At 38.7% G+C, this 23,217-nt stretch overlaps 1 protein-coding gene across 1 annotated transcript; it reads left to right on the forward strand.

Annotated features, from left to right (window-relative positions):
• Positions 1-682: 682 nt before the first annotated feature.
• Positions 683-20,344, forward strand: LOC102542787 (zinc finger protein 248). Its single transcript, XM_015252045.3, has 7 exons — positions 683-757; positions 1,546-1,609; positions 2,373-2,474; positions 2,567-2,608; positions 9,336-9,462; positions 9,740-9,835; positions 14,480-20,344. The coding sequence occupies exons 4-7, from the start codon at positions 2,594-2,596 to the stop codon at positions 15,973-15,975; spliced, it is 1,734 nt and encodes a 577-aa protein (XP_015107531.1). The 5' UTR covers positions 683-757; positions 1,546-1,609; positions 2,373-2,474; positions 2,567-2,593; the 3' UTR covers positions 15,976-20,344.
• Positions 20,345-23,217: the final 2,873 nt, after the last annotated feature.

Raw genomic sequence — 23,217 nt, forward strand, 5'->3', positions numbered from 1 at the left:
GGTTCCAACAGATGAGAATGTGCTTTCTTCAAGAGTGGTATATGAATACTTTCTTACGTAAGAACAGTTTTTATTATTAAAACTGAATTGCTAGCTTGCTTTTTTCCTCATTCCAAATAATATGCTGGTCTCAGATCTTAGTTTACATAAACTTATTGTCTAAACTGCTAGAAAATAAACTTATCAAAACTAAAATAATATCTGTCCACGTCCATACATAAAATTCATGCACAATTTTACTTCTCTTGGCTTGTGTCTAGTCTCTTGGCAGTGCTTTGACGTACATCTCTGGGACACAGACAGAATCCAGGGTCCAGGAAGCAGGAGTGAGTATATCAGACAGCAACCTCTCAACTCCGTCAACAAGGCAGAAACTCTCTAAAGGAGTGGGCATTGTGTATATTGGGTAAGGTAACCTTAAGGAATGTACTGAACAATTCATGTGACAGACGCGGTCCTAAGTGCTTTTACGATGTACACGCCTTTAATCTTCATAAAAACCGCTAGCGAGGTACTGTACTGCCGTTAGCTTACTTTTACAATTTAGGAGTGAGGCACCGCTTCTAAAGGTAAAGCCACTTAGCCAACCCAAGCAGCCAGGAGCCTAGTTCCAGCTCGCCGCCGCCGCGCCGCGCCGCTCCCTCCCTCTGCGCATGTGCATCCCCGCCTTCTCCTCCCGGCTCGTCCTTCCCCGGCCTCCAGCCCCTCGTGGGAAACAATTCCTGGCTTCCAGGTCCACGCGGCAAGGGAGCTGCGGGTGAGCCCCTGAGGGAGGGGGTGAGGGCCGAGGGGGCCCCGCGCGGTTCAGGGAGCCGGCGGAGGCAGCGGTGCCAGGTGGTGGGTTGGAGCCCCGCGAGCACCAGCGGGGCCGCAGGAGTCTTCGGCGCCTGCAGAACCGAAGGGACGGCAGGCGGGGGCGTCTCTGCCTACAGGGGCCGAGGTCTCGAGCGGGAACGCGGGCTCTCGGGCTTGCTTGGCCCGCAGCATTCCAGCCCCGGAGCGGAGCGGGCGGAGCCGTCGTGTGGCCGCGGGTGGGGAGTGCGCGTGCGTGACGTGTGCGCTGGACCCACGGGGAGGGGGCAGGGGTGCGGGGAAGAGCGAGTGCGCGTGCGCGCGCTCCGCCGGGTGACGTGTGCGTGTACGCTGCTTGTGCGCTGGGCTTACGGGGAGCAGGGCGGCTGTGTGTTGGGGGGGAAACGAGTGCTCCAGGCAGGTGGTCGGAAATAAATGGGTTTCCAGGACCAGATAGCCGGCAGGAGGCTTGGTTTGCGCATCTCCAAAATGCGGATATCGAGAATGCTTGCCGCATTGTGTTGTTTTGAGCTCTCACATTACTTAGCTGCTGTTGTGTGTGTTTGTTGCGGCTGGAGCTTGGACACGTTTCCAGGGCCTCCATTCCTCAGTTAACTCGTTTATGAAATGGAGTTGGAAGGGGCTGGACCAGCTAGCCACCAAAGCTTTCTCCTAGCTCTGACATCACCCAGCTCCCCAGTTATTATTTATTGTGTATTCATTTGTTATTTGTTATGTATAATCATGACACAGTATCCTGAAGCCATCGAAGGCTGTGTGGCGGTGGAAGGTCTGGGACAAATTTAAGAAGAGAGAGGTGAGCTGGAGCTGAGAGGGGTGGGCACTCAGGCTACACAGAAAATGTCACTTCTTTGGAGAATTTGAAGGCATGGTCCGAGTTGAAAGGCTCACTAGCCATAGCTAAGGAAAGTCTGTCATTATCCGTCCCTACACACCCCCTCCTCCCTCATTCTCCATTCACTCCTTCCTGAGGCAAGCTGCCCTCAAACAGTGTCCCATTGTTGATGGCATCAGGAGAAATGCTGAGGTTCCTGCTCTCCTGGCCATGTAGACTCCCAGGATGGTAGTGCAGGCAAGTCCTTTCTGGGTTGTTTGTGTCCTAATGAAAGATGGAAAAAAAAAAAAAAAAACCCCAAAACATTGATCCCGAGAAGGTGACTGGCTCAGATCGTGCAATTTTTTAGTGCCAGAACCAAGGTTAAAAGTCAGGTCTGCAGATTTCTGGGCCACTGCAGGTTCTTTTATCACTGTTAGGCCAAAGATAGTTTTTTATTAGAAGATCCTTCTGAAGATTGTGAATAGGTTAGAACAGACTTTTTTTTTTTTTTAATCTTGCCTTAAACACCCCCATCCCTTTTTTCAGACCTTTCTTGGGTTATCTGACCTCATAGGATTAACGGTGTTAGCAGGTAAATAGATTAAATAGATTAACAATGTGGTTGGGGTGTTTTTTTTTCCCATACAACATCAGTTTTGACAAATCTTTAGTGTTTCCTCCTTTAGCTTACTGTTATATGTTAAACTCATCTTCTCATGTTTTTAATTTTTCTGTGTCACAGAACCTATATTGGTAATAAATCAATAAGAAACAAATGTTTACATTCACTCAGTGAAAAGTATCATGTCTAAGCTCAACATAAATCGGAGCCACACATGGACATGTAAGTATCTTTTGTGTGGAGCTGTGTAGGCAGGTGAATCCAGGAACTACAAGGCAGGCCAAGTTCTTACTTCCTTCTTCCTTCTCCCTCAGCGCTCCCTCCTCCACTAAGAGTGAAAAATGAACAAATCCCAGGTGAGTTTTTTTATTTATTCCCACTTTGACTTAAAATGGATTTTCTCAAGTTTATAAAGGTTTATAAAACTTTGGGTCTGCACATTTGTATTTGTAGCTTGAGTAGCAGGTAGTCCTAACTTTGTCTCTGCATTTCCATTTCAGCCTAATCAATGCAGTCTTGCTCCTTCACTACCAGTCACCTGAATCAATGGTGGAAAAGGCTACCAAATTGTAGTCAAATCCAATTTTGTCTTACTTGACCCTTTTGCAGCATTTGGTACTATTATCCATAGTCTCTTTGTTTTCAAAGTCTCCTCTGTTGTCTATCTTCTATCCCTCATGAAATTGTCCTTGCCTTTTTGCCCCAGCATTGCTTATCCCTGAGTTTATTGCTTATCCATTGCTTTGTATATCCTTAGCCCACTGCCCTTCTCAGTATACCTGTTTTTTCCTGACAGGTTTTGTCTTTAAAAAAAAAAAAATATATATATATATATATATATATATATATATATATATATATATATATATATATTTGAATTGGTAATATATTAACATGGTAAAGTAAATGATACAATAAAAACGTAAGTAAAAATTCACACCCCCAGTCTCTCTGTATCTGATGCTTCCTCCAGGTAGGGTGACATTTATTTCTCATCTAAACTGTGACACTTTCACTGCGAGTGAAAGAAGTTTTAATAACAATTGTGCTGGGATGACTGCCATGTATTGGGACAGTCCCAGACGAACTGGAATGTAGTGTCACCCTTTATAGGTATCCATTATTTCTAGTTTATTGTTTGTCCTCCCAGTGTTTTTTTATTCAGTTAAAAGAAAATTTGTGTGCCCTCAGCCTTTATTTAAAAGTGAATATATTACATTATGCTGTACACCAGAAGTTGACACATTATAACTGACATGCCATTTGGCAACATCTTATCAAGGGGTAAATGCTCTCAACATTACTTTTCACAGTTGATATGTCACCGTTGATCACCTGGCTGAGGTTGTATGGTCAGCTTTCTCCACTGTAAAATTATTCCTTTTTCCTGTTTTCATACTGTACTCTTTGGAAGAAAATGTGGAGTTCTACTACACTTCCTTCATGGTGGAGTAGCCACATAAATTATTAGGAATTCTGCACAGGAGATTAGATTCGTGTATTCTCCTGTTCGTTAACTCAGTCAATTTTTATACCAAAATGAACTCATGACTAGTTATTTTATACTTTGTTTATAGTCCAATACTACCTTGTTCATTTTGTTGCTCAAATTGTTCCAGCTTGGTTATTAACTAGAGTACTTTCAACTGGTTCCTGTGTCCTTGTGACCTACGCCATTACTGTGTTTTTGTTTGAGTACTTCTTCCATAATTTCTGGTACTAGAAGATATTCCAGGCTCATCTTATATATTTCCTGCCTTAGAATTAGCCATTTTTTTTCTGAAGAGCTCTGGTTCCTTTTATTGGAGAATGATGTTAGAAACCAAGATTGAGGGGCTGGATGTGCCTGTTGCTACTGGTGTGCTTATAAACCCTCTCAGCTGACTGAACAAGGACATAATATATGTGTACTAACTCACATATATACACATAACTATAAACATTTCAGTCTGTAACCATCTCTGTCTATATTAAGCTAAGCATTAGTTCACACTAATGACGTCTCCTGTTGTAATCATTAGCACATGGAACATTCTAGCTTTCTCCCCGTGCTTGTCTGTAACTCCCATTCTAGCAGTCTGGCTACCACCATCCTCATTTCATTTACTTAATTGTTCAGTTCCAACATACACATACAAGTAATTTCAGAGTTGTTAACCCATGGACTCTTGGTTCCTTCTAGTTTTTGGTCATAATGAATCAAGCTGCTGGAAACATTCATAATGTAGGTTTTTTCATAGATGTAAGATTTTAAATACCTACAGTGTGAAATTGCTTGATCATGTGTTAAGACTGTGGTTAGCTTTGTAAGAAACTGCCAGTTTTACAAAAGTGCTGCATTATTTTGCTTTCCTACCAACTATGAATCAGAATTCCTGTTGTTCTGCATCTGGACCCGAAATTGATATTGTCATTGTTTGAGGTTTAACTGTTCTAATAAATGTGTCACGGTATCTCATTTTTGTTTTAATTTGCATTTCCCTAATGACAGATGATATTGAGCACCTGTCCATAAATTTATTTGCTATCCACATGTCTTTGCTTGACGTGTTTGTTCAGATGTTTTGTCTGTTTTTTCAGTTAGGTCATTTGTTTTCTTACTATTGAGTTCTCATAGTTCCTTTGTACATTTTGAATGCAATCCTTTATTAGACACATGTTGTGAATATTTTCTCCCAGTCTATGGCTTGTCCTTTCATTGTTTAAGAAGTGTCTTTTGCAAGGCAGAAGATTTTGTTTAATGAAATCCAACTCATGTATTTTTTTTAATGGAATGTTTTTTAATGGAATGATTTTTCTGTTGTATCTAAAAACTCATCACCAAATCCAAGATAACACAGATTTCCTATATTCTATATTTTCTTCTAGAAGTTTTGTAGTTTTGCATTTTACGTTTAGGTCTGTGACTCATTTTTAATTCATGTTTGTATAAGGTATAAAGTCTGTGTCTAGGTTCTTTTTTTTTGCATGGATGTACACTTGTTCAAGAATCATTTGTTTAAGGACTTTTTTTTCTCCATTTAGATATTTGCCTTTGTCAAAAAATAGGTTGACTAAATAAAACAAAAACAAACTTGTGAGTATAACAAAAAAGAAACAGACTCACAGTTAAACAAACTAGTTGTTACCAGTGGGAAGAGGGAAGGAGGGAGGGGCTAGATAGGAGTAGGGGATTGAGGTGCAAACTACTGTATATAAAATAAGTAAAAATACAAAGATATACAATACAGGAAATATAGCCTGTGTTATATAATAGCTATAAGTGGAAAATAACCTTTAAAAATTGTGACTCACTATATTGTACACCTGAAGCTTATGTATAGTACATCAACTATACCACACACACACACACACACACACACACACAATCAGTTGACTCTATTTCAGTGGATCTGTTCCTGGCCCCTCTATTCTGTTCCACTGATCTATGTGTCTCTTTTATCAATAACACACTGTTTTGGTTACTTACAGCTTTATGTAAGTCTTGAAATCAGGTACCGTAAATCCTCTTTTTCCTTCTTCCACATTTGTTGGCTATCAAGGTCTTTTACCTTTCCATATAAGCTTCAGAATCATTTTGTCAATGTCTAAAAAATAGCTGGGGTTTTTATTTGAATAGCATTGAGTTATAGTATAAGTTGGGAAGAATTGACTTCTTCCAACAGTTTTTGTTTTTCTGCATATTCCTGTAATATATTGTGTTAGATTTATACTTGAGTACTTTTTTTTTGGTGGTATTGTAAATGGGATATTTTTAATTCAAAAATTTGAACTTTCCATTGTTAATTCTGATAATGGGAAAACAGTTAACTTTTTTGTATTGACCTTGTATCCTATGTGATTGCTAAATTTGCTTATTACTTCCAGGATTTTTTTTTTCTTTTTCTTTTTGTAGATTCTTTGGGATTTTCTACATATACAATCATGTTGACTTTGAATAAAGACAGTTTTTTTCCCTAATCATATACTTTTTATTTCATTTTGTTTGTTTGTTTGTTTTGTCTTGTTTTAAGTCTTTCTGCACTAGCTATGATGTCCAGTACAAAGTTGAATAGGAGTATTGCAACAGGACAGCCTTGCCCTGTTCCTGCACTTAGAGGAAAGTGTCCAACCTCTTAACATTAAGTATGATGTTAGCTGTAGGGTTTTTGTAGAGGGTCTTCATCAAGTTGAGAAAGTTCCCCTCTATTCCTAGTTTGCTGAGAGGTTTTATTATGAAAGACTGTTGGATTTTGTCAAATGCTTTTTCTTCATGATATGATACGTGCTTTTTCTTCTTTCATGTGTTGAATTATATTGATTGATTTTTTTTAATGTTGACCCAGCCTTCCTGATTTTTTTTTTAATGTTGACCCAGACTTCCATACCTGCAATAAATTCCAGTTTGTTGTGATCCGTATTTCTTTTTATATTTTGTCAGATTTGATTTGCCGATATTTGAAGATTTTTGCATCTGTTATTGAGAGTTATTGGTCTTTATTTTTCTCATAATATCTTGATCTATTTTTGGTATTAGGGTATTGTTGGCCTCATAATGAGTTTGGAAGTGTTATTTACTGGAGCAGGTTATGGAGAATTGTTACTATCTTTTCCTTAGATGTTTAGTGGAGTTGACCAGTGACACCATCTGGGCTTGGTGCTTTTCTGTTTTGGAAGTGTTTTAATTATGGATTCAATTTTTTTAACAGTCTCTTCAGGTTATCTGTTTCTCCTTTTGTGAATTTGGTAGTTGTGTCTTAAGGAATTTGTTGAGTTCATGTATGTTATCAATTTTTCAGGAATAGAATTGTTTGTAGTATTTTCTTATTATTCTTTTATGTCATTAGGATTAGTAGCGTCACCTTTCATTTTTGAGATTCACAATTTGCTTCTTTATTCTTTTTTTCTTGGTTACTTTGGAGGTTTATTAATTAAAGAAGCAACTTTTTATTTCATTGACTTTTTCTATTTTTTTCATGTTTTCAGTTAAACTGATTTCTAATTTTTATTATTTCCTTTATTTTGCTTGCTTTAGGCTTAATTTCCCTTTTTTTGGTCTTGTTTACTGAGATGGAAGCTTAAGTTGTTGATTTTAAATCTTTTCTGATATATACATTTAATGCTATACGTTTCCCTCTATGCACTGCTTTCATTGCATCCCACAAATTTTGATACATGGTATTTTCATTTTTATTCCATTTCATTTAAAATATTTTAAAATTTCATTTGAGACTTCTTCTTTGACCTCTAAGTTATTTATAACTATGTTGTTTAACTTTCACGTATTTAGGGAGTTTTTCAGCTATCTCTTGTTTATTGATTTCTATTTAATTCCATTGTGGTCTGAGAACATGTTTTGTATGATAGCTATTGTTTTAAATTTGTCCGGATGTGTTTTGTGGCCTAGACTATCATCTGTCTTGATGAATATTCCGTGTGAGCTGGAATAGAATGGTAGAATGTGGGTTCTGTCTTTTTGGATGGAGTATTCCACAAATGTCAATTAGATCATGTTGATTGATAGCGCTGTTCAGCTCATCTGTATGCTTAACTGATTTTCTGCTTGCTTTATCTCTCAGTACTGACAGAGGGATATTGAAGTCTTCAGCTATGATTATAGATCTGTTTATTTCTCCTTTCAGTTCTATCAGTTTTTGCTGTATGTGTTTTGATATTCTTTTGTTAGGTGCGTACATTTTAGATTGTGTCTTCTTTCTCTCATGTGATTTGAACCCATCTAATGAGTTCTTAATTTCAGATATTGTAATTTTCAACCTTAGAATGCCCATTTGATGGATGTATGTATGTACTTGTCTGTGTATACACGTGTATCAGAGACCCCCAGGACCATCACCAGGTTCAGTGATTTGCCAAGACGACTCAGCATGTAGTTGTACTTCAGCTGTGACTTATTAAAGTGAAAGGATACAAAGCACAGTCAGCAAAGGGAAAAGGCATGTGGAGCATAGCCAGAGGAGACCAGGCACAACTTCTAAGAGTCTCCTCCTAGTAAAGACTTAAGTCGTGTAGCAATGAAGTGTGACGACAGGTATGAAATGACTGCCAGGGAATCTCGACATACATTCAGTGTTCAGCTTCTGTCAGGGGCTAGTCACATAGATACTCTCCGCTCAGCATGTAACGAAATTCCAGACTCCAGAAGGAATGCATGTGTGCAGCATAAACCATATTGTTTACACAAACAGGTTAAGCTCAGTGAACCATTCTTACCAAGGAATGGTGAGAATCCTCCAGAAATCCAAGCTCCCAGATGCCAGCCAAGGGACACCCTTGTAGCAGACCTTTAAAAGAATAGCAGTCTCAGGCCTGTTCTATTAATTCTTTCTCCACAACACACAGAACCACATATCTGTTGAACTTCTCCCATCCTTTCATTTATTTTATTCATATTTTCCTCTTTTTATTGAACATATCAACCATAATTCATTTTGAAGTTCTTATTTATTCTAGTATCCGAATCTCCCAAGAGTCTGCTTTTATTGTCCTTTTTTTCTTGGTCTGTGTGTCTTCATATAACATGAAACTTTTTTATTGGATGCCAAGCATTGTATTTAACAACACAAATATTGGTAGAGGCTCCAGAAAATGATCTCTTTTAGCTGAGAGGATCCATCCTTTTTTCTCTGGTAGGCAGGTAGAATGCAGAGCTGGTCACTTTAATCAGTTGAGCTTGGTTAGGGCCTGTACCATATTAATTTCAGTTCCTCTATTCATTTTAACAGCTTCCTTCCTTCCTCAGTGTAAGTTAATGTGATAATATAAAAGACAATATGAAAGAACTAACTTTTTCTTGGTTACCACAGTCTACTTTGTGCATACTGTTAGCTTCTACAATGTCTAATTTAATAAATGTTACTGTGTATGTCTCCTTATCAGGAATTGTATTTGTAGCAACTAGGACAGTTCCAAGCCCTTAGTGGAAACTCTGTATAAGATACTACTTTTATCGTACGTACTCTAACATAAAAGAAGGCAATCCTACATATCAATTTTTAGTAAATTCTAAAGAGATTAGTTCTTTTAAATGTTTTCCACTCATATCGCTCTGACAACTTCATATAGAAAAGGAATATACTGTTACAGGAACAAGTGTCATTCAGAGATGTGTGTGTGGACTTCACCCAGGAAGAGTGGTACCTACTGGATCCTGCTCAGAAGATACTATACAGAGATGTGATCCTGGAAAATTACAGCCACCTTGTCTCAGTAGGTAAGAATTTTTTTCCCATGTGATTACCAGTAGCATGCATTTCTTAGTTGATGAAACATAAGAACTCCTTGTGGAATTTTCTGACTGGGACTCAAGGTTCTAAGAGGACCAGTCCCTTTGGCCGCTATAAAGAATGCTATGTCCTTCCCTCCTCCAGGATTGGCTCATTTCGGCACCTCCTTAGATAGCTCCTGAAGCTCTGCCTTTCTTCCTTGTCATTTTTTCCATCCCCAAGGCCAGGCTGTTTAGCCGTAGTCCTGTGTTGTTTTCTCTACAGGGAATTGCATTACTAAGCCGGAAGTGATCTTCAAGATCGAGCAAGGAGAAGAGCCCTGGATACCAGAGGAAAGATTCCCAAAACAGTGCTTCTCAGGTGAGTTAGTAAGTTCCCAGGCAAATGGAAGCCAGAGGAAATGAGACCTTAGGCCACTGGTTTATGGTTTATCAACTTTGAAATATTTTTTAGAAATTTCTTTTTTTAGCCCCAGACCTTTTGAAGTGATTAAGAACAGTTGGTCCACATCCCTCTGTTACCTTAATCACATCCTTCATATGTTACTTTCATTCATAAACACTGTCATTTGTTCTTTGACATCTTAGAGTGATTTGCCTATACCCGTAATCCAAACTCAGTTGGCTTCATCTTAGGTAATTTTTCTTGGCTAGTTTAGCTTTTAAAATTGTTCACCTTCCCTCTGTTGTCTTTAGACATCTTTTATTAAATGGTACGTATCCAAGCAATACTTCTGTATATTCATTTAACAGATACATGCTGAGCTCCCACCGTGACCCAGTTACATTTGTAGGTAATTAAAAGAATGTCCCTGTTATCAAAGAGTGTATATTACAGTGAGGGGCAAAAAGCATACGTGTGTGTAGGTATAGGGTTGTGTGTGTGGATATGTGTACATACATACACACACGTGGTGTCAGGCAGTGGTAAGTACTATGAAGAGTTAAAGCAGTGGAAAGGGGTTTGAAGAATGATGGAATGTGTTATTTGGTAAAGAAATCAAGGGAAAACCTTTTTGATGAGGTCCACGATAGAAATGAGTCTCTAATAAAAGTGTGAGCTGTGTGGATTCTGAGAATTCCAGGCAGGGGGATCATCAGGTGCTGAACTTCTTAGACAGGTGTGCTCTCAGAGTGTCAGAAGTATGGCAAGGCTGTCAGCATGGTGGGAGGTGAGTGGGCACGAGGGAGATTGGCAGGAGATGATGTCATAAGAAGTAGCAGGGACCGTGACAGATACGTTAATTGTATTTTGAGTGATTTGGGAAATCTTCAGGCTCTTTTGACTCAGTGTAAATCAGATTTAGCTATCAGATCTACAGTTTTGAAGGATCTCTCTGACTTCTGTGCAGTGAATATGTGGTGGGTAGGCAGTGCTTAGGCATGAGCAAGGAAAAAATATCAACAGGACACTATTGTGTACTGTGGAGGAGAGAGGACAGTGGCTAAGGCAATGTTGGAAGTGCTGAGAAATTGTAGATTTGTACATATATCTTAAGATGAGGCCAAGAGGATTTGCCGCTGGGTTGGATATAGAGAGAAAGAGAGGAGTTAAGCCTGATTCCAATGATTTGTCTCTTGCATCTGATAATTTAGGGTACCATTGACTGAGATAGAGAAAATCTGGAGGAGAGATTATAGGGGAGTTGCTACAAATTTTACATTTGGACAGAAGCTTGAGATAATTGTTGTAATCTGGGATTGAATAGGAGATTTGAAACACATCATATAAGTACATGGTTGAGGCCAGAACCAGAAGTATCCATTTGAAAGCCATCAGCTTTAGGTGGGGTTAAAGGTTGGGGCTAGATGAAGTCTTCTAGATTAGAGATAGGCAAACTTTTTTGTAAAAGACCAGATAGTAAATATTTCAGGCTTAGTGGGCCACACATGGTCTTGGTCACTGCTGCTGCTCCTCCTCTTCTTACCTCTTTCTCTTCCTCCTGTGTCTTCCTCTTCACTCCTCTCTACTGCCCCTTCCATCTTTTTCCCTCTAAAAACATAAAAAGCATTCTTAGTTCTAGGACCACTGCCTTGTAGTCACAATTTGCAGACCCCTTTTCTAGAGAGTGGTTGTTTGGAAATGAGAGAGGTGGTCCTAGGACAATACCGCTTTTACAAGGTGTGTAAGTCCATTAAATCTCATCATTAGAGGAGCTTGAGAGGAGCAGTGTGAGTCACATGAAAATTAGAGAGACTCGTTTCCCAGGGATCAAATAAGGAACAGTCTACCATCCATTACTACCACGGCGTCAGTGTACTGAGCCCATCATCTCCTAGTACTAGTCTTTTCATACTTCTGTGGTTGTTTTCCTTTCAAAACCATCTTCTGCATCTCTTCATTTTCTCACTTTTTCACTGATGTTGCTCAAAACTGTTAACTCTGTGTTCTGTCATTCCTGACTTGATCTTATTTTTAACTGGTTATTTTTTTACCCAAAGGATCCAATTTATCTTTCACTAGCCCGACAAATTTGCTCCTTATCAATAAATGAAATTACAGTCTCCTTTCATTGACTATCACAATGCAGTCCTATTCTTTATATCTCAGTGTCTTTCTGCTCTTTAGAATGTGTACTAAACCTAATACCATCTTAAATCTTAAATTTCATTTATAAACATTTTCTCTTTTTTCTATAACTTTTACTATTGTTTGTTTTGCCTTTTCAGAAACTTAATTAAAATTGTACATGTAAAGTATTTGAACTTTGTATGGTGTATAGTATTGGTTTGTTGTTATTATTTCACTTATTTTAAGTCAGAGCTCAGTTTTTTGCTAGAACTTAAATGGTCCATATTTTCTAAGTAACCCTAACCCACTAGTAGCTGTAACCCAAAAACTCAGGCCTGACCATGTGATTGTTGCTTAGGGTTTCTTTCCTTGTTGAGATTTTGTTTTCCCAAAGAGAAGGCCCTTCATACTCTTCCTAATTCTGATATTTTAATAATTACTTTGTTGCATAACTATGGAGCCAAGTTTAGAAGCAATCACTCTTCTTCATCCATTCAGAGAGCATTCTGTAGTACTTTTCCTAAATGCACATTCCCATATTCTGTCCTCGTGTATTACAGTTCATCAGGTACAGGCTGGAAATAATTCACAAGTACATTGCTTTTTAAGAATCATTAATGTACTGTCTCTTCAATGAGGAAACAGGATTTTGGTAACACTTACCAAGAGCTAGACTGTGACCATGACAAAGGGTGTAGCTTTGAGCAATGGAATTTTTATACAGACAGTAACTTCTTCTAAAGGCAGCAAGTGGAAGCTGAAAATGGTAGGGATGTTTTAGAGTTTGTTGGCTTTTGTTTTTAAATATTATTTTTGTGGCTTGTTTTAAATTAAAGTAAGTAGACTTTCCTGAAGGATGTCCCAGTCGCAAAGAGAGCCAAGGCTCGTGTAGCTAATTAAGTGATACGTGTGTTGCTGAGAACAAGCAATTTATTAGAGATTCAGTTAGAGCTGCACAGATTTTTTTTTAGTGGACTTGAGGAATTATGATGTGAACTTGTAATGTGAATCCAGTTTTTGATTTGGTTTGTGTTTGCCAGGATGATAACTATTATCAGTTAGACTTTGGAGCAATGGGCTGTTAGAGATTTCTTCTAACACGTGATTAACATTGCTGCATTGGGTAGCGGTTGTAAAGTACAGCCAAGAATTTTAATGATAAAGTTTGTTGAAGGTGTCAGAACCATATAGAGAAATGTGTTTATTATGGGTCTCACAAGTAAGTAAAAGCCAAGATGAGGCTAGATATGAATGCAGAAAACCTTGATGTAAAAAATAAATCTGGATATAAATAAAAGCAGGCTTAAACATCAGTACTGCTTCAAAAACAAAAGTTGTTTTGGGGAAAAGTAAGCCTGCAGACTGAAGTAACGAAACATATGACTTGATGGCTGGGCCAGCTTCATTAACAGCTGTGACAAAACAAAATGAACCTGGGCCTTTTGCAGAGGTGGCCTGTCCCTCATCTGTTTTGTATTTCCTGTTGGACATCTGTGTTGTTGTGAATCACAACTAGATAGAGTCTGGGGTACAGCATTGTCGCTTAAAACATGAGGAACTAGGTGCTTTCAGAAATCTATTTTGATGTTGATATTTCAAAGGGGAAAAAAAGAAATGGCAACCTGCAAATTCCTGTGGATCCTACCACAGTCATCAAACTGTGTGGGGATAAGGACATGTCCAGCTGAAATTGCCCTCTCATACGTTTCTCAAACAGTCTGTTTTCCTTAAAAAGCAACAACAATAACAGCAAAACTCCCTTGTCGAACTTACCCAGTTCTCAGAGCTTCCTTCTCCCTAAGTGAAGAACTCTCAGAAAATGTCCATCCCTTGCTCACCATGTTTTGAGTTCATTTCACCTTCTCCAGTCTGCTTCTTTCACGGGAGTTAAAAAAAAAATTATTCTTTGTGAGATAAAGGCAAAACTAGATCCTAGCATATAGGACTATTCTGAACCTGAGGAAGTTAGTGTTTTCAGAATTTTAGTATGGTGTTGATGTGCAGAGTAGAAGCAAGTACTCCAGCAGTAATATCCCCCTCCCCCCCACCCCAGTAATCAGTGTATGAGGGGATTAGGGCTAAACTCTGTTCTATCATAGTTCATCCTTTGAAAGCATCCTTCGGTCTCCTAATCTTTAGTGTCACTTTATTCAGTGTTTACTGTCTCCATTGGGTTCACTCCATTCTCTGAGAATCAGCCACTCTCCAGTTCCCTAGGCTTTGAATTTTATTTCACCTTTGTCCAGTTTTGAAGGTTATATTTATAAAGTAAATGGCATTGCCACTTTGCTTTCCCTGTTTCCACTGCAGCAGGTATTTATTTTCCACTCAAACCAGAAGGACAAAGGAAATGTATACATGGATTTAGTTCACACCAGGAAACTAAGCCCAAAACAATAGAAGTGACTACATAATAGGACATCTGTGTGAAAGTCCCATTCCATTGGAAGTGTACTAGGATTCACAAGATGTGGTTATTTTTCTCATTTCTAGAAGACTGGAAAGTTGATGACCTGATAGAGAGCAGCCAGGAAAATCAAGATGAACATTTTTGGCAACTTGCTTTCACCACCAACAAAAAGTTAAGTACAAATAGTGGAGATAGAGTAAGAAAAACTTTCAGTCTAGGTACAGACTCCGTTCCTTCAAGACATTTTCTGTGTAAGATATGTGACTCATGTGAAATGAGTTTGAAGAACATTTCAGGCTTAATTATTAACAGAAAGAACTATTCTGGAAAGAAGTCGGATGAGTTTAATGTATATGAGAAGTTACTCCTTGACATTAGGCATGAGAAAACTACTGGAGGGAGATCTTATAAATATAATCAAAAAAGGAATGTCCTCCATCATAGCCCAGATCTCACTCAGCCTATTTTTAACCAGCCTTTTGAGTATAATGAAAATGGACAAGGCTTCCATGGGGAGGCAGCCTTTTTCACAAACAAGAAAGCTCAGAGAGGAGAGACACTCTGTAAATATAATGAATGTGGAAGAACCTTCATCCAAAGTTTGAAGCTCAATTTATCTCAGAGAACTCATTTGGAAATGGAGCCATATGAATGCAGTATTTGTGGGAAGTCCTTCTTCGTGGATTTAAGATTGGGACATCAGAGAGCTCTTACAGGGGACAATCCTTATGAATATGATGAATATGGGCAAATTTTCTGTGACAATTCAACTTTCATTATCCCTCAGGGAACTTACCCAAGAAAAATCCCCCATGAATATAAAATAAGTCACAAAACATGGGAAAAGTCAGCCCTCTTTAAACATCAGATAGTACACATGGGGGAGAAACCTTATCAGCACAATGAAAATGGAAATACTTCCAACAAGAAGTCACACCTCACCCAGCTTCGAAGAGCTCACTCAGGAGAAAAAACGTTCGAATGTGGTGAATGTGGGAAGACATTCTGGGAGAAGTCAAACCTCACTCAACATCAGCGAACACATACAGGAGAGAAACCCTATGAATGTTCTGAATGTGGGAAATCCTTTTGTCAGAAACCACATCTTACCAACCATCAGCGAACGCACACAGGAGAGAAACCCTATGAATGTAAGCAGTGTGGGAAAACATTCTGTGTGAAGTCAAACCTCACTGAACATCAGAGAACCCACACAGGGGAGAAACCCTATGAATGCAACGCATGTGGAAAATCCTTCTGCCACAGGTCAGCCCTAACTGTACATCAGAGAACACACACAGGAGAGAAACCCTTTATCTGTAATGAATGTGGGAAATCCTTCTGTGTAAAGTCAAACCTCATTGTGCATCAAAGAACTCACACAGGGGAGAAACCTTATAAATGTAATGAGTGTGGGAAAACCTTCTGTGAGAAATCAGCTCTCACTAAACATCAGAGGACTCACACAGGGGAGAAACCCTATGAGTGTAGTGGATGTGGGAAAACCTTCAGTCAGAGGTCAGTGCTCACGAAACATCAGAGGATTCACACCAGGGTGAAAGCACTCTCAGCGTCCTGAACGTCCAGAAGCCTTCATCCACGCATTCAGATTCGTTATACAGTTTTTTAAAATGAGATTACTGAAACCCAAAGAAGGCCACACATTATTAGAAAGTTACGTTTTGTTGTACTTCAAACAGTTACTACTAGAATAAAGCCTTATTAATGTTTTGAATATGTGAAAGCTTCCAAGAAAAGTTACAACTTTTCACCAGAAAATTTGTATTGAGGGGAAATCCATTGAAGTCATGTGATAAAAATCTTCATGCAGAATTGATGTTGTGTAGGATTGTATTCCAGATGTGATACCAAAATTTTATTGTAACTGTAATGGATGCTATTGCTTTATACTCATGTTCACAGTGGAATCTGGAGTTCAAAAAAGTTAAATGACAACAGGATTAAACATTTATGTGAAGAGTCCCTGATGTTTGCAGGCCTTATGTGAGTGTGCTAATGTAACAGAAATTTGAGGTGTCCTTGATTTGTATATTAGAGCCCAACGTGCTTGTGAAGAGAAAATCTGAACCCTTAGTTAAGTAACTATTCTGGCCTATATTAATATTTCCCACATTATTTACTACCAGTGTCTTTATAGGTGGATATAACTATATATTGGTTTATATGTATTTGTAAATATATTTATATGCACGTACCAACACACAGGAATCTGCTGCAGTCGGCTCATACTGGCTTGCAAGTACTGCTGATTATTAAATTTTCAGGAATTTTGCGAGCCCGTTGTTAAACATAGTCATTGTTTGAAAATTAAACTGTATAAACTTACAGTTAAATTATATTAAGAACAAAGGTAATACGTAGTCAGCCCTTCCTAATTCTTTTACAGTATTTTGTTATCATCTTAGTTCTCTGGGTTATTTGTGTTGTTGAATCTGCACGGTGAAACTACCGTATGACGACCTGTCACTACACCTCTCTTCCCAGCTCTACTTTCAGTGCCATTGTGTTGGTAGCTTGGCTTTAGTGAGAGTATTTACACTGTGGAAATTGGCAGACTTTACAAATCAGGATCTCTGTTTTCTCAGAGAACCTGTTTTCAGATATTTACAGCAGTACACCACTGTATACATGAAAATACATTTGGAAAATTTTAAGTACAAGCCACATACCCCTTCTCCTGTTTCGTGACATAAATAAATGGCTAGGGCCATCGCTGCTGAATGGCCTCTTCAATAAAGAAGCCAAAATATGTTTTTGTGAGGTTTTTAACTACCTCTGCATCAGTCCTATTCTAAATACGACCAGCGTCCCTCTGTAGTGTGGCCAGGATATTCTGTTTTACAACCATATCCCTCCCCTTTCCTCTGACTTTGCTGGCATACAAGAATGAGTATGACTATTGGTACTGAGCTTCCACTTCCGTAAAGCCAAATAATATTTTTCTGAGGTTATTCAGCTGTCTCGGGTCAGTCGATAATGTAAGTGCTGTTAATCACAACCATATTTACATAGATTTTGCAAAGATTAACATCAGTTACGAGCAGTAACACCCCCTGCATTCTACAAATAAAATGTAGTGGTATGTAATGAAATGCTCCTGTCATATGCTTGGTGTTTCATTGCTGTAGCTATTTAGGCATGATGTGTGTAACCCAAGTTGTGTGTAACCCAGGAACTGTATTTGTATTTAATTTAATGGAGTGTAATATACTGTCTCCCCCTCCTTTGTCCTGTGGTTTCCTTTGCTTCCTTGGAACACCTTGATAAGCAGTTTCAAGAGACATTGCCCACCCTACAGCCATTCCCTACTTCGTATTTGCTGGGCTCTGTGTTCTCTGTGTCTGGCCTTCCCCCAGATGATTTAGGGTTAAACCCAGGTTAGTCCAAGTCATTCATGAAGACTCTATTCTAATGATTTTGTTGGGGTCAATGTGTGAGCAGTGAGATGTTTGGAAACTATTCTGTTGTGATTCTGGGAAAGATCTCAGTGATAAAATTCTATGGTGACATGAGAAGAGATTGTCTCTCTCCTGGACTTCTTCATGTCCATATGTCACACTAGATTATAGCTTGTGTCTCTAAAGGGCAATAGTCTGAAGATGACAGTCCACAAGATGGGAAAAGCCTGGCTCAGAGGTGACATCATTGAGCTGCACAGCTCTGTCCAGGCCTGCTCTCCACTAGGACGTTGTATCACTGTGGCAATAGTGGCTTCTTATTTATTCTTAGGGCTGTCTTTTATTCAGAGCTGAAGGCTTTTCCCTGTTACAGATGAATTCTTTTCTAAGTGTTAATGTTCTATGCAGCACTTTTAGGGAAGAATTTTTCCTTAACGACAATATAAGGATGGCTGTTTATATCAGCCATGGTTCTGGTGAAAAACAGAATTCTACTCTAACTAAGAAGATTTTAATGGTAGGCTTATTATGGTGGTTTGGGCCAGAAACAAGGAATAATGAAGCACCCAGAGACTAGCATCACCAGGAAGACATTACCATTCTCAGTCCTTAAGGGGAAGAGGGTGGAAGCAAGTGTCACAGAGCCTGACAGGAGCTGCTCTCATGGAGGAGGGACCACCTCATAGGAGGTGTTGTCACTAGTGAAACTGTGGCACCAAATTGCTGGAACCCAACCAGATGCTGCATGCAGGTGAGCCCAAGTGGGCATTGAGAAGGTAGAGGGGAAGGTCTGGGTGAAGCCATTGGAAAATAAGCAGCACCGTGTTTTTATCCCTGTAAATTCCTGTGTGAAGGATCAGTCTTAGAAATAAAGTTCTTCTACTAGTTGAAAGTTAAATGTTTCCGCTTCATTGTGCTTTTGTGTTGTCACAATAAACCCCGTTTGGAACCAAGCACTGTGGCAAGTATGTCTCTTCCTTTGACGTGTGTGAAGCAGACATGTTAAATTATTCATATATCCTTCCATGATGTTTCTTGTTACATGTGGTAGGAGGTTGGCAGCTCTCTGTTATTCCAAATAAATAGCCAGTTCTCCCTGCACTGTTTGATTAATTTGTCCTTTTTCTTGTTCACTTGATATGACGCTTTTATTATGTACTTAAAGATTTTGAAGGGGCTATTAGAACTTTTCTGCATTCTTCTAGTAATAAAACCTGTTATTCTGAGCACAGAGTTGGCATTTACCCCAGATGACACCATTTCTTCCTGGCCCCACATTTGCACTCATCCAGAAATGATCCTTTGTTACAAAACAGGCCAATGAGAAGCCATCCTAGAATATTTTTATTGAGAAGTCATCGTGACCAGGTAGTCTGTGTCCTTGCTGCTACCACCAGCCATATCAAGAAAATATATCTGCAAGGGAGATGATGTGGTGATGTTATAAAAATAAAGTAAAATATGAAAAATTGTCAGAAAGATGGTTTGATTTTAGGTAGTGTGGAGAGGGAAATGGGGAAGCCAGAGTGGAGAGAATGAGCCATTTGGATAGCTGGGGTGTGTGTGTGTGAGAGTGTGTGATACATATACATGTATCACCTGTTTTTTTAGAATTCAGCCCATTTTCTGTCTTGAACTTGGCCTCTGCTTACCTGGTATGTCCTGTCACTTCGTATCCAGCCTATGCTTGGCAGGGAAAGGTGGCAGCCTTTAGCCTCTTGGAGGACTCAACCCATGCATATCCTAGCTGTCTTCAGCCACTACCCCTATTTATTGTTGCCAGTTGGAGACATAGCCTCTGTAGTTACCCAGAACCTACCCCTTTATCTCTGTGTTTCTGGGGAAGACTTAGCCTGTTGAATTCCTGTCACTGTCACTGAATCATCTGCCACTCAGTTACCAAACACTGCATAATCTCAAATTCCTTCCTTTTATGTGAGGAGCTCAGCCTCCCTTCTCCCAGCCTGCCCTTCCTCTCACACTCAGGCTTCTCTTTCAGACAGTGAGGAACTGAGGTCTACTCTTAAACATTACTTTTGAGAGCGAGTTCCCATCAAAATGTCAATAACGTCCTGTATTACATGCAAAATTATAAATGCTATTTCCAAATCCTATTTTGTTGCCTAGAATTAGATCATCTTAGAGTGATTGGCAGGCTGTATCTGTAATTGCTACTTAAGAGAAATAAACCGTATCATTTTAATGCTCTATGAATGAACAACTATTACTGATATTTATGGGTTTTTGGAGGTTCTTCACTTGATTTGGTGGTATGTGTAGCTAGTCTATGTTATTATAGTTAAAAGCATTTAAAAATTCCTGTAAAAGTGTATCCAAGAGTTTTAAAACTGCTAATGTCAGTGATAGTGATGAAAAACATATCTCAACATCGTTAACTGTAGAAGAGCAGTCAAATACTGTGGAAGCTTGTGAAGAACTTTAACCATGAAACACGGTGCAGCTGGTGTATTAGGTAATACTGAGAAAATAATGCTCAGAAAGTACAAATAAAGTGACTTTCATATATCACAGGAGTCACAGACTTAATCTCTCTGAGATGTGTTCTTCAATTTTACTTAAATGGGAAAAGTAATGGGGAAAAAAAATACTGCTCTGGATTGTAGTTTTATCTGTGGTGTTTGGGTAGGTATGGTTTGGCTTCTTGTATTTCAACATTCTTTTTGGATACATACAATATTAGGATTTTATATATACATAGAGAACTCCATATTTCACTTCACAATGTGTGATTATTGTGATTAAGATTTTCCCACTTTTTCTGCCTTTCCACAATCATTTTTAATGACTACCTAGAATTCCATCTTCCAGATCAATACCTGTACCCCACCGATGCTCACTTAGGATAGCTTCCAGTATTTTTACTATCATAAATAACACTGTAGAGGAACACCTTTGAGCATAAATCTTGCTCTACTGGTCCAAGTTTTCTTCTGAGAATTTCTTTCTTAAAGTGTAATTTCTGGTTTAAAAGGTAAATTCACTTTCAGTTCTGATGAAATTGACTCACGAAAGTCTATATGAATTTAACTCCCATCGAAAGTTAAGAAATGTGATTTCCCTAAATCATTCCCACAGTGGATCCTGTTCTTTTTACAGTTTCTCCTTATTTATATGATGTAATGAAATATTTCTTAAGCTGATTTTCTAGACACACTGAACAATTTAATGCTATTTATTCATTGTTCATCTTCAATTTCTTACTATTGGCTCATGTCCTTAGCTGCATTTTAATTAATATGCTTATCATTTCATAATAGTTGGTCATAAAACTATTACAGTACTGGGGGGAGGGTATAGCTTAAATGGTAGAGAGCATTCTTAGCATGCATGAGGTCCTGGGTTCAATCCTGAATACCTCCTCCCAATGTAAATAAATAAACCTAATTACCTCCCCCTAATAAAAAAGCCCTTTCCAAAAAAGGAAAATGTGTGCTTAAAAAAAAAAAAGACTACAGTATTCTCTTGGTTTATGTGCTCTTTGTACTATGAATCTAAATATATATATATATATATATATATTTATATATAATTAAATATAAATATACATATAAATTATATATAAAATTACATAATTAAAAATATATTTTACCCCTTTTTATAGCAACAGTGAAAACTACACACAGTTGCTTTTTTCACTTTATATTATTCCATGTCAACATGATATTCTTTCTCATTTTGGGGGAATACACTCTAAAATTTGCCTATGGACGGATTTTTTTTTTGAGGTTCAGAATTCATAAATTTAAACTTAAAAAATTTGTCCCTATAATTGGTGTCATGCATTCTCAACATTACAATTATGAAATTCTCATAATTTTTGAGAAAATTGATAGTTTAAATTTTATATTTCAATTAAGAATCCACATAAAAATATACTCATAATACATGAGGTAGACCTCTACTCTTACTATGCTATCTAGAGAGATAACTCCAACACCATTTATTAAATAGGCTCATTTCTCTCCACTTTTTTGAAACACCACCATTATCACATACTAAACTGTTAACCCAATCTTAGGACTTGACGTGTTTTTACTGACTCAAAACGAAAATATTTAGATCATAGCCATTAAAGACATAACTTCAGATAAACTTCAGTCTGCATTTTCACAAATTGTTTGGCTCTTCCCATTATTCCACATAAAATTTACATTTTTCTTGCAACAGAACAAAAAATGTGAAAATACAAACTTTGTTGAGATCTTGTTTGCAATATTGTACCATAATATACTCCATCTTTTTATTCAGGAAAATGATTTGTACCTCTTATTACTCAAGTCTTTTAAACTATTGTTGAGTAATGTTTAATAATTTCATACAGACTCTTTTTTATGTCTAGATATTTTTTTCTTTGAACTTGTAAACCTCTTGACTATATTACCATCATGGACATAAGGGAGACACTATACTATTAAAATGTATTAACTAATAAAGATATTCATGATATACTCAATGAAAATACAGTTACACAGCATTATGCCCTTTGTAGAAAAGTCAGAGTTGGTGCTTAAAGTTAACTTTGAGAGGAGGGGTCTTCTTTTGGATTGTATTTCTTTTTTAGATTTTTTTCCATTTTTGTTTAATAGTTATGTAATTTTTCCAATCTCACATATTTTGCAAGGAGAAACTCTGGTGATCATGGATATAACATAAATGCTTGTGGGCCTGGATTCAGCCATATTGCAAGTCACTGGCCTGCACCACTGGGCTCACTAGCATCTAGCCCCACTGCCTGCTGTGGACTTGTGACAATATCCTACAGCCATAGGTGTTCAGGGCAACAGAGCCCCATTAACTGCTTCTGTGCCCAGATTCAACCATCACTTGTCACTGGTCTGCACCACTGGGTTCACCCACAGTTATCCCTCCAGCTATGTGCCTGCATGCTCCTGGCCTGACTCCCTTCATTGACCTCACTGCCATGCATGTGCCTGTAAAGAGATCCTGCAGCCACAGGAGTGCACACGAGCAGCCAGGGCCCTACAGAAGCCAGTGTGCCCACAGTTGGCCCAGGCCCTTGTTGCTGGCCCTGGTCCTCACCACTATGTTTGTGTCTGCAACCAACCCCTGCCACTTCACAAGCAACTGGAGCTGAGTGTATGCACACTACTGGCTCTGGCCACCACTGTGGCCTGCCCTGGTCCCTAGCCACTGGACTGGAGGTGCTAGTGACAAACCTATCAATGTTTACAGCCACTGAGGATCCCCCACAGCACTGACCAAGGACCATACAGTTCCCAATGCCCTGGACCCCATGGCCTGCACCAATGAGACATCATGTGCCCCCTCCCCCAAGCCACAGCTAGCACACACCCCAGCTTTTGGCACTCTGATCCACTAGACCTGCATCACAGAACATTCTGGAATGTCCCCACGCACAG

This window comes from Vicugna pacos, chromosome 11 (genome assembly GCF_048564905.1).
Source record: "Vicugna pacos chromosome 11, VicPac4, whole genome shotgun sequence".
NCBI lineage: Eukaryota > Metazoa > Chordata > Mammalia > Artiodactyla > Camelidae > Vicugna > Vicugna pacos.

Bases quoted from the DNA above. Each gene is read 5' to 3' on its own strand.
- LOC102542787 (XM_015252045.3), top strand. The intron at 9,463-9,739 runs GTAAGAATTTTT...TTTTCTCTACAG, and splicing joins CAGCCACCTTGTCTCAGTAG to GGAATTGCATTACTAAGCCG. The intron at 9,836-14,479 runs GTGAGTTAGTAA...TCTCATTTCTAG, and splicing joins CCCAAAACAGTGCTTCTCAG to AAGACTGGAAAGTTGATGAC.